The 11,213-nt window shown below is 38.5% G+C and overlaps 1 protein-coding gene across 1 annotated transcript in view; it reads left to right on the top strand.

The window, feature by feature from the left end:
* RALGPS1 (Ral GEF with PH domain and SH3 binding motif 1) overlaps positions 1 to 10,960 on the top strand; it is a 72,642-nt gene extending 61,682 nt beyond the window's left edge. Inside the window, exons 14-23 of the mRNA XM_031057264.1 lie at positions 1 to 81; positions 638 to 789; positions 1,985 to 2,036; positions 2,292 to 2,372; positions 3,270 to 3,375; positions 4,431 to 4,523; positions 4,698 to 4,803; positions 6,155 to 6,246; positions 10,544 to 10,625; positions 10,705 to 10,960. Of these exons, the coding sequence (XP_030913124.1) occupies positions 1 to 81; positions 638 to 789; positions 1,985 to 2,036; positions 2,292 to 2,372; positions 3,270 to 3,375; positions 4,431 to 4,523; positions 4,698 to 4,803; positions 6,155 to 6,246; positions 10,544 to 10,609 (829 nt within the window). The 3' untranslated portion in view covers positions 10,610 to 10,625; positions 10,705 to 10,960. The remainder of the gene's footprint in view (positions 82 to 637; positions 790 to 1,984; positions 2,037 to 2,291; positions 2,373 to 3,269; positions 3,376 to 4,430; positions 4,524 to 4,697; positions 4,804 to 6,154; positions 6,247 to 10,543; positions 10,626 to 10,704) is intronic.
* The last annotated feature ends 253 nt before the right edge of the window (positions 10,961 to 11,213 follow it).

Here is an 11,213-nt window from a genome sequence, read left to right as displayed (position 1 = left end):
ATGTCCTGATGCCTCAGTTGCAGCAAGTCTACCTACGCCTCCTGTACCAAGGCACCGGAAGAGCCACAGCCTAGGAAACAAGTGTGTAATCCCAGCTGTCTCATGCTCAGGCAGTTACATGTGTCACAAAAATTTAAGATAGTAGCAGAGAACATGCTAGTATTTGTCCTTTCCATTTCTTGTATTGCAAAAGTGTTTCAAGCTCTAGTATGTATTCCCCAGGTTTTCTCTTGACACTTTGGTTATTTTTGCTGACTCTATTCTCTGCTAGCGCCAGGCACTGGCAATACTTGAAAGCTGCTTATCCACCTTGGTCTGTGGATTCCTGTTGTGTCTCCTTTTTCTAGGTTTCTGCTTTTGCTGCCACCAAGGATGTTCACGTTTTGTACAGAGAAGTCGAAACATTTACAATTTCCCAGCTACAGAAATTTAATAATTGTTACTGACAAAGAGAAGTAAAATCTGAAACGCATTTTGATAGTAAAGGAGCATATGTACAGTACGTGGTAGCGTATAATTGCCTGCTCCTTAATAACTGGCTGATGGGGCAGAGGCTTAGTGGAAATAATGTGAGCCAAGGGTTGCTGTTAGATGACATAAGAGGGGTTTCACGTTTTTCTTTTCTTCCATGTTCCAGTATGATGTGTCAGTTGAGCGTCGTGGAGAGCAAAAGCGCCACCTTCCCGACGGAGCGGCCACGGCACCTGCTGGATGACAGTGTCCTGGAGTGTCACAGCCCAGCGCGTGGCCACACGCCCAGCGCGCGCCTTGCCAACGGCCTCTCCATAGGTATGTCTGGGGAGTGACACCCCTGCTCCTGTCCCCAGGATGCTGCCGAGTCACAGATATCTGAAAGCAGAGAATTAGGAAGATCATTAGTTCCCTTGCAAAGACTGATTGTTTTCATGGATGGAAGCAGATCAGAACTGCTGCCTGGTCAATGTAACATCAGTTTTCCTTGATTATCCACTGATGCTTTTGGCAAAAGTGGCATGAAAGAAGATTGGTTTTGTAGATGCTCGGTGTGTGACACAAAGTGTTTATCAGCTTTTACCAGGGGGAAAGTGGATATGTATTTTAAAAGCTGCCTTTACACAAATAAAGCTTTAATTTTAACTATTTGTTTTAGAAGATGGGGGATTTATTTGGTAGTACTCTCTAAGACTTATAAAGAAACGTAAAATGAACACATTATGGTATTATAATTAATAAAGAAATTATTATAATATCAAAAAAGTGATCAAGAATCTGTGTTCTAAGCAAGAGAAAGCTACCTTTTAAGAGACTCAGGCAATTTCTAGAATAAGAAATTGACTGTGAAAGATAGCCCATTACTTGACTAAGAGTTGGACACTGAGATGATCTTTCCACGTCTGAAAATACAGGAACAGCTCAGTGTGTTAAAACTGAGCATTAGAAGATCAGTCCTGGGCAAATTAAAACTGTGAGCTAAATAGTTGTGCCAGAAAAGGAGGGACAAATGGATGATGGGCTTGAAGGAACTTTAGTTATGAATACCATCATATATGTATATATTTTAATAATTCTTAGCAGCAGCAAACAGCTGATATATCCTCTATTAGAGGTGTGTTTGCTTCTTGAAAATAAACCATGATACCACATCTAATAACTTCAATTGACTTATGGATATTGTGCTAGAAATATTGTCTTACAAAGGAGCTGGATTTTATGTACCTGAAGTGCTCAGGTTCTGAAGTAGGAGCATGATGAAAATAAAAGTAATGGTATTAAAACACAGCAATAACATGAGTTAAGAGTGAGATACTCTAAATGGAGAGGCTTATGTAAGCCTCTTCCAACTAAAGATTTTACCATGAACTCTAAACACTTCTTTAAAACATGATTTGAGTAAGCGGTGTCCACAGTACTGTACAAAAGAGTATTCTGGTGATCCACATACATTGGCTTTGTATTTTCCCATGGGTGGTTTTCTTACTCCTTCTCTGTACTACTCTCTTTCTAGATAGCAGTGAAAGCTCAGAATTTAGTGAGGACCTGCCGTCAGGGCTTGAAAGGTGAGTTAGTCTTCATGTACACTCACTGAGCACTCTACAGACTTAGCTAAGAAATTCACAAATGATCCCTAACATAGGTAAGCCCTAAATCAATAGTTATTTTTATCAAATTATTGATTAGTTAGGAAAAAATGGCAAACATTTTGAAATAAAGCACTGTAAAGGTATTGGACCTGAAAAGATTAGGAGCTATCTCTATCATATTTACCAAACCCTAAAGAATGCCCCTCATCAGATATTTGCATTCACAAACAGGGGTCGTTTATATGCCACGCTGGGGCCTAACTGGAGGGTACCACTCAGGAATTCTCCTCGGAGTCGAAGCTGTGTCTACAGGTACAGTTCAGGGTCCGCCTCTTTCATTGTATGGTGCTAAACTTCAATTTGGGTCTTTACGCTTTCCTAGTGTAATGTATTTTGGGTCCAAATATCCTTATATGACCATGACAATTTACGAAGTCTCCCCCTCCTGCTTGTAAGAACTCCTGTTAATGGTAAAGCAGGGTTATGGCCCATTCAGATGAAATTCAGTTTAACTGTTGATTTAACTAATGTTGTCTGGCTTCCATTTTGCAGAAGACTAGGCTTTACTTAGAGTTTTATGAAACCTTTGGGGAGGCAGGTTTGTCATGAAGGCCATCTTTGACTCCCGTTACAAGTGATGATGTTAGAAGGATACCTTCTTGACCCTTTCCCACAATCTGTTTCCTGATTTACCAGACAGCTACCCATAATATCTGTCTGTGTCTGTGTGGTGTGTTGATTTTGTTCAGTAAAAGGGTATGACCTTGGACCTCAAGTAAGAGAGCGAACATCCACAAGCCATATGTAGCAGGTGCTCACAATGTTGCTAGTCACTAAGAAGTGGACTTTCTAGAACCAGGCAATCCATTTACAGATCTAAGAGAGGTGACACTGAAAATTTTATATGGTTTGAAGGATAAAAATCATTCCTTGCATGTATACCTGACCTGAACTTGATAAATTCTGTGATGCTGGCAAATGAAGACATATGTTTGAACAGTTAAGAAAATAGGACCCTGAATCAGTATTCTGCAAATACTGTGATTTGCAGTTTAAATCCAGTCAGATTTTATTTTGTTTAAATTAGTTTGCTTCAGCCATTGTAGAGGTATCGATATAATATAAATTACAGCTGCCTTACTAAATTATATTGCTTACTTATCATCTTTATTCTGCTCAAATACATTGAGGAATGCTTTGTCTCGCCAGCCCAACAGGTGCATGCAGCTGCACAGCAGGTGGTCCCACAGGAGTCATTACTATGGAAGGGCCTTTAAGAAGAAAAACACTGCTCAAAGAAGGCAAGAAACCTACTGTAAGTAATTCTAATTATAATTATTCCTATGGTCCTAATTCATTAGTGGCTGGTTTAATTTTCAGAATTATATTAAACCTGCAGCTTGATACCACACAAAATAATGAGTTTATCAATTGTAATTTTCTGATCAAAGTTATAACCAGGTTGTAACAAGGTTGTAGCATTTGTGTGTTATTTGATATACAGCAGTTTGCAAGTCACGTTTCTAGCTGTGACAGCAGAGCAGGAGTGAAGCAATTGTGTAACCAGCAAGCAGTGTTGTGAGGGCAGAAATAAATCTTGCGGCACTGCTCGATGACCCAGAGCATCCTGATACTTTCCAGATAAATAAGCCTGACAAAGGCAGATATTGCAAGATGGACAATGTCTGCATTACATTTCTGTGACAGGAAGTAGATTAATATCTATTAATGAGCTTGTAGATTATAGAACTTGCAGTGGCACTCATAAAAGACTGAAGAGGGAGCTCTTCAATATGGAATTTTCAAGGAAGGGTACAAATTAAATTGCACGTATTTCTACAATATATTTTGGTGCTTTTGAGATATCGCATTAAAATGGAAAGGCTGCAGGGCAGCCCCCATAGCACCAAAGTCATGGCAATTCATAGTTAACCTGAATTCAACGGTTTCACATGGTTCTAGTCCTATGCATTTGGTAATTTATTTGCTTTCTGTAGAGTCGATTGATGTATTTCACATGCAACCCAGTTCAGTTCAGAGCGAAAAGATTTGAAGAATTGAATTGCAGAGTCAACTCAATAATTTTTTTTAATCAAAAGTCTAAGATCTGTACAGCAGAGGGCTGCACACTATTCTTCTCTAAACAATCAGTACTGATACTTCCATGAGATACCCAACAAAGAAGGATTGTATTCACAGCCAACCATCAAGCTTTAGGTAGCTGAGCTGACTTACACCAGGAGACACTCTTTATCTCCATTCCTTGCTTCTAAAATTAACTTTGGTAGCACTTGGACTTGCCTGTGAATAAATTTTTGAAATGTCAAAGATATGCAGAGTTTTTCCTAATTTTTTTCCTTTTTCATTCAGCTCTCCTCATGGACTAGATACTGGGTCATGCTTTCAGGATCAACTCTTCTGTACTTCGGAGCAAAAGCTTTAAGAGGCACTGAAAGGAAACATGTAAGCTTTAAATTTATTCTAAAACCAAAAATTGAATACTCATAAGTAGATCTGGAAGGGCATCAAAAGTGCACTTTCTGTTCCAGGCTAAGCCATATTTCTGCACAACTTCTGAAGTCAAAAGTTAATCTCTGCTACAGTCTCAGGTATGACCGATTTGTCTGTCTTTTCCAGTATAAATCTACACCTGGGAAAAAAGTCTCCATTGCAGGCTGGATGGTGGCACTGCCCGATGACCCAGAGCATCCTGATATTTTCCAGCTAAATAACCCTGACAAAGGTAGATATTGCAAGATGGACAATGTCTGCATTACATTTCTGTGACAGGAAGTAGATTAATATCTATTAATGAGCTTGTAGATTATAGAACTTGCAGTGGCACTCATAAAAGACTGAAGAGGGAGCTCTTCAATATGGAATTTTCCAGGGAAGGTACAAATTAAATGGAACATATTTCTACAATATGCTGTGGTGCTCCTGTGCTGCCTGCAGAGATTAATTTCTTTTGACAGTTACTGTAAGTTTTGCAGAAATTTCTCAGCTAATATGAGATTGCAGCACGTCCGTGTATCTCCATACTTGATCTACAAGTCTCTGAATAGCTTTCTTGACTTACACTGAGGCCAATTAAAATATCAAACCATTTACCAAAATAAGTCTGCTAGGTAATTATTACTTTTTAGTAATTAATTTTGCAGTGACATAACTCATTTCCCTTGATTAAAATTCAAAAGATAAGAAAACTCCTGGAGTTATTTTGCACTTTGAGTGGCTGCTTACAGGTTCTTGAGGCTTTCTCCAGTTTCCATGTTTTCAGCTTTGGTGCTGAATATGGAGTCCCATCTACTCTATGAAGTGCATCATCTGGGAGTTAACTAAAATGCACAAAATATTTGATTGCAGGAAACAATTTGCAGTAGGACATTGAAGAAAACTAAGTTTACAGAAGCCTTGATGAGAAGAAAGCCAGGATTAAATTAGATCTGACCTGCGACGTATGAATGATGCACAGTCCCCAGTTGTGGTATAACCAGAAACATTTATTAAAAGTGTATATAGCTTTATAATATTTTCAGTATCAGATTAGAATATCACGTGCCTGGATAGCCAATACGGTAACTGTTCACGCATCTGTTAACCAATAATATAAGGGATTGCATTCCTAGTATTCACATCAGCCTTTTTCCTTTAAATCAAGTGCTTGTATAACAGTTTTTTCTGCCAACTACTGAGGTTCTGCTCCCTGTTACATTTTAGAAACTTTGTTACATCTCTCCTGCCTTGACTGAATAGTTCTTGTTCTTCTTAACCAAGTGGGCTTTGTTCTCTTATTACTAAGCGTTCTTTGTTTTCTTGCTGCACACCGACCTACATGGTCTTTCCTGTGGCTGTAATTCAGCCGTTCTGCCTAGGAGGCCACATATGTTCTCATACTTGCTTCACCCAAGAATTGCTGGGTAACATGGCTCGCGTGGGCTCTGTTATATTAGCAGCATCAAGTTTGAGCATTTGAGGTGCAAATTAATTTAAGAGTTTAATTCAGGACTTTGGCTTCTGCACAGAAATCAGAGTCCTTTGAAACTACATGTCTGTTTGTAAATTCTGAGTCTTTCATATTCTTATTTTTGTAGGCAATGTTTACAAGTTTCAGACTGGTTCAAGGTTTCATGCAATATTATGGCATAAACATCTGGATGACGCGTGCAAAAGCAACAAGCCTCAGGTAAGGTATTTCTACCCACTTTTTCCTATTTTCCAAAAAATCCTTACTAGAAAAGCTCTTTCAATCTGTTTGCACACACATTCCTGTGGGGACAGACATAATTCCTCATTCTGTATGCTGATCCATTTTTTCAGTGGGAGAAAGAAAGATTATTTAAAATTAGAGAATTCCCATCAAATCAGGTTTTGTGCAGGTCTAGCTATTGGTTTGGTTACCTTAAGAGCATATAACCTCTACTCTCAGTTGCTTCAAGCAAGATAACCTCATCTCTTCTTTAGAAGGGACTGTCTCATGGAAAATGAAAGCAACCATACTAGGATGGACTCAATGATCTTAGAGAGCCTTCCCAAATGTAATGATTCTATGAGTAATTTACAATCTCTTCCAGGTACCTGCTAATCTAATGTCATTCGAATAATTTCCTCTCCTACCTGGTGTGACTTCAAGTGCCAAACTGAAGAAACAGGTTATTGTTCTCTAAAGAGGAAGAGGAGAATGGTTTTCCTGACGTGAGCCAGCCACAGATATTTCAGCACTTTCCTATGTAACTTGAAAGTGATTCTGACATAGCTTTTAAAAACAGAAAGTGAATGTTATCCCTAGGACCAGATAAAGTCTCACGCACTGAGTGAAAGCAGACAAGTTAGATGGACAGAAGATTAATCCTCACTCCTGCAGGATTCTAGAGCCCTCAACTATTTGTGGTCAGAGACTGCATGAACTGATATTTGGCCGCAAACTGAACGTTATATCTTCTGCCTGTTCTTTTTCAAATGGTTCTTTTTATTGTTAAGCTGCTTTGTGTGACTGAAGAATATTTGGCCCATGTTGGGTTTCAGTTCTTTCTAATGCACAGAATGATTGACAGTGTTAACTTGCTCCAAAGTGTCAATTAGAATAGAAAATTGTGGAACAACATTTTTATAACCTAAGTGCACTGAGCTGCTTGGCAATGTGGCTGCCTCAAATTTTCTATCAAATCTCTGGACAATATGCTGTTCATATTTGAGCTATTTGGGAAAAAAGTATTTTGGCATAGGACAGTTGGGTTTCTTTTTCATTCAGTTATTTTGCTCAGGAATACACTGGTAATAGATTTAAGGCTGTTTAAATTTATGTTGTGCTGAAGTTTGTCTTTCATTCTTTTACCAGTGGCATAGTTGCTCATAAATTTGGTGTTTTGGTTCAGTCTGAACGTTGTTCATTTCAAATCCCTTAGCATAAGGAAGCAGGTAATCAGGTGCTTTATATCACATAGTCCTGGCTCAGAATGACTCCATATCATTGTTTCTGTTCTGTCCTTCTGTGGACGACTTGGCTCCATTAAATTCCAGTATGTGTTGTGACTTCAGGACATTAGTACTGGTAGATGGTACTGCTATTATAAAATCATGGTGGCAGTGAAAGACTGTCCAACAGTGGAGCAAGTACAAAGAAGTCTCCACATCAATATCCAGAGAATAAATGAGCAAACAAAAGAAGTGTAACTGGACCTTCTCCTCCGAAGGAACGCTCTCTGTGCTGTATTTCTGCTGTACCCTGGCACTCCTGCAGTCAGAATGGTTTTCTGTTCATATGTTAAATTCATCACTTTCTCTTTTTGAAACTCTTTTGCCATATAGCATCATTATTCTGACTTCATCAATCACCAGAAAACCTCTTCTGACTTTCCTAAGATTGCGTAGAGGAGAAATTGGCAAGTCAGCCTCTAACTTACAAACCAGGAACACCATGAAAGTCAGTTTAAGTGAACAGAACCTCTACTAAAACAACCTCCCTGGCATTAGCAGTATGTATTCTGTGGACTTCCATGATTTTCTACATTTTAATTTTGAAACTTGTCTAACAACAAGGAGAAAAAGCCAACTGTTTTTTAAATGAAGGTCAAAAGTAAATTTATTGTTCTTTTAAGAGTTCATGTTACAATCCTGAAAGCCTAATACATACCAGGTTTTCAACAAAAACAGTTCCTGATAACAGCTGCATTTAGATCCTGGGACATGGGAAAGTGTCAAAATTTATTTGATAACTGAGGAACTCTGTGAAAAGAGTGGTAATTAAAAATATATTTGTATTGTTTTTCTCTTTCTTTGCTAACTTAAGACAACTTTGAACTAGGAAATACATGGTTATGTGCAAGGGCAGAGCATCGAACACCATCAAAGAGGGTATAGAAACTTTTGAACGTGGTAACATCCTGTCAGCAGTAAATTACTTCAGACTGCTAGGCTATGATATAGTCTGAATTATTCTACACCTGTGGATTTTTGTGATTAGTCATCATTGAGATTAACCATCTTTTCCGCATAGCACAATTGTGAAATTGCTGCAGAGTATTGAGAAATTCAGATTGATGGCAGTGAAAGAATAATGACAGCAGTGAAAAAATACTAGTAAAACATCTTACACCAATTTTGAATTAGTCTTTAAGTATTAAACAGTTCCTACCTGCTGATTAGAGGTGTTATGATGCCATTTGGTACCATTTGCTATTACCAGGTACTGCTATGGTTAATTGAAAGCTGCTGTTGAAATACAATAGGTTACCTATCACCACTGATTGTTACAGCATTTCCACGAAAAAAACATCACAAACCATACAAGTTCTCCTCCATCAAAGAGAACAACAACTACAATAGTTATGTAAAAGTAAACATTATAACATAATTGCCATTTTCAGAATTGTGAAGATATAATAACTATAGGTAATATTATTAGTTTATTTAATGTATTAATTTATTTAATTGATTTTTCTTTTTTTATTTATTTAATTATTCGTTATTTATTTATTTAATTAATTTTAATGTAATTCAGAGCCAAAATGCATGTTTTTCCAAATAGCACTAAAATGAGGCAAAGAAACTATTTTCAAAGTGAGACTGACTTGTCACACTATAATGTTAATCAATTTCAACATTTTGGTTTGTTTTGTGTGGAAGCTGTTGCACTATTTTTGGCTGTATTTTCCAGCAGTCCACTGCATGCCATTTGTGTAAAGGATTCTTTCTAAAATTCTTGTGAACTGTCTCACCTGTAAGAACTCTGGTGTTGGAATCTAGGTTTTTGGCAAAGTATTTTGTTACCTCAGTCTTGTATCGAGTTGCTGCATTTTTCAGTTTGTTACATTGATAATAATGATTGTTTTGCTAATTAAATACTTTAATGTAAAAAAAGTTTGTTTACTACAACAGTAATAGCATTTGGTTGTAAGTTTAAAAATGTGCAGGGTATGTATGCTGTTGACAATAAAATATTCTGAAAAAGAATAGGAGAGATACAGAAGGAATGTTTTAGCTCAAAGGCAGCATGCATGTTTTATTTGTGAATGAATGGTAATATAGTTGAACAGACTTTATAGAGCACAGAGTCTAGCCATTTAGTAGTATAAATAAAACAGAATCAACATTTCTAGGGCAAAATTGAAAAAGCCTCCAAATTTGCAGCTTTTTCAAGTGAGATTTTGGAAGTCCAAAGAAGTAGAGACAAATTTAAATTTCTTCACACTTCAAATTTAACGCAGCAGGTTTGCAGATTACACCAGAGTGATGCAGTGGCTACACCTGAAGACTAGGGCCTGGACAAGCTTGATGAGAGGCTCGGGCTGACATAATTCTAATGAAAAGATCAAGAGAAACTCTGCTGGGAAGGACTTGGGGGTGCTGGTGTATGAGAGGCTGGACATGTCCCGGCCATGTGTGCTGGCAGCTCAGAAGGCAGCCATGTCCTGGGCTGCATCAAAAGTAGTGTGGGCAGCAGGGGACAGAGGTGATTCTGCCCCTTCACTCAGCTCTTGTGGGACCCCACGTGGAGTGCTTCAATCAACTCTCAAGTTCGTGGTATAGGAAAGATGTGAACCTGTTGCAGTGGGTCCAGAGAAGAGACACAAGAACAATCAGAGAGCCGGAGCACCTCAGCTATGAGGAAAGGCTGAGACAGATGGAATTGTTTAGCCCAGAGAAGATGTGCCAAGGAGATGTTATTGCCATCTCTCAGTACTTTAAGGGGACTTACAAGAAAGATGGGGACAGACTTTTTAAGTGGGGCCTGTAGTGATAGAAGAATGGATTATAGTTTTAAACTAAAAGAAGGTTGATTCAGACTAGATACAGGGAAGAATTTTTTTGCAGTGAGGGTAATGCATTTGTGAACTGGATCAATGTATCTAGGAAAAACACTTTCAAATTGGAAAAAATTATTTGGTCCACACAGGGTGGTTGAGGTCTCAGTCTACTATTTTCTACAGGTATTTGCACATGGTTGGGAAGCGCCTAATAGCACTGTTTACATGTCTTTGCAGGAAACTGGTGTGACATACCTCTTATCAAGGATACATCCCTTTGGAGATACACAGCTTTGGCTCTGAAAGAGAACTGTATTGGGTATGCTACAATTTTAAATGTAATAATTACATTTAAAGCATTTCATTGTAATAAGCATTTTATTCTGTGTTCTCCCCAGAAATAAAGACACTCTATGTGGGAGATCTCTATAACTGGAACAAAGGTCCGTAACTCATGGCCTTTGGCACTAGAAAAGAAAACCCCACCACAGAATTCCTACGAATGCCAACCTTGTATTTTATTGCAGAAATGATTCAGCTATCATGTCTATCTCTAAAAGCAGACAGAACTCCAGGACTACTGGATTTTTATCATTGTGTAATTATCAATTTCCCTGTACTTTTTTGAAATTGACTTGCATTTTGAAAATATAATGGCTAGCTTGTGTTTCTCCATTTTACACAAGTTAATTTGACAGTTAGGCATCGGGGTCGAATCCGGAGACCTCCTCGAGAACAGTGCACCACTGCTGATGTCCTTCTTTTGCACTTGTGCCGTCTATGCCGTTCATTTCCAGGATGTGGTGTGTGGGAGCGTTCCCTCCGGCGCACAGCACGTGCACCTGGGTAATCAGCGCTCCGGAGCCGTTGGCGTCCGGATCTGCGGCGGGATGGGCAGGTTCTGCTC

The sequence above is a fragment of the Geospiza fortis genome, unplaced genomic scaffold (assembly GCF_000277835.1).
Source record: "Geospiza fortis unplaced genomic scaffold, GeoFor_1.0 scaffold27, whole genome shotgun sequence".
Classification (NCBI taxonomy): domain Eukaryota; kingdom Metazoa; phylum Chordata; class Aves; order Passeriformes; family Thraupidae; genus Geospiza; species Geospiza fortis.
This window is presented reverse-complemented; position numbering and strand designations above follow the sequence as displayed.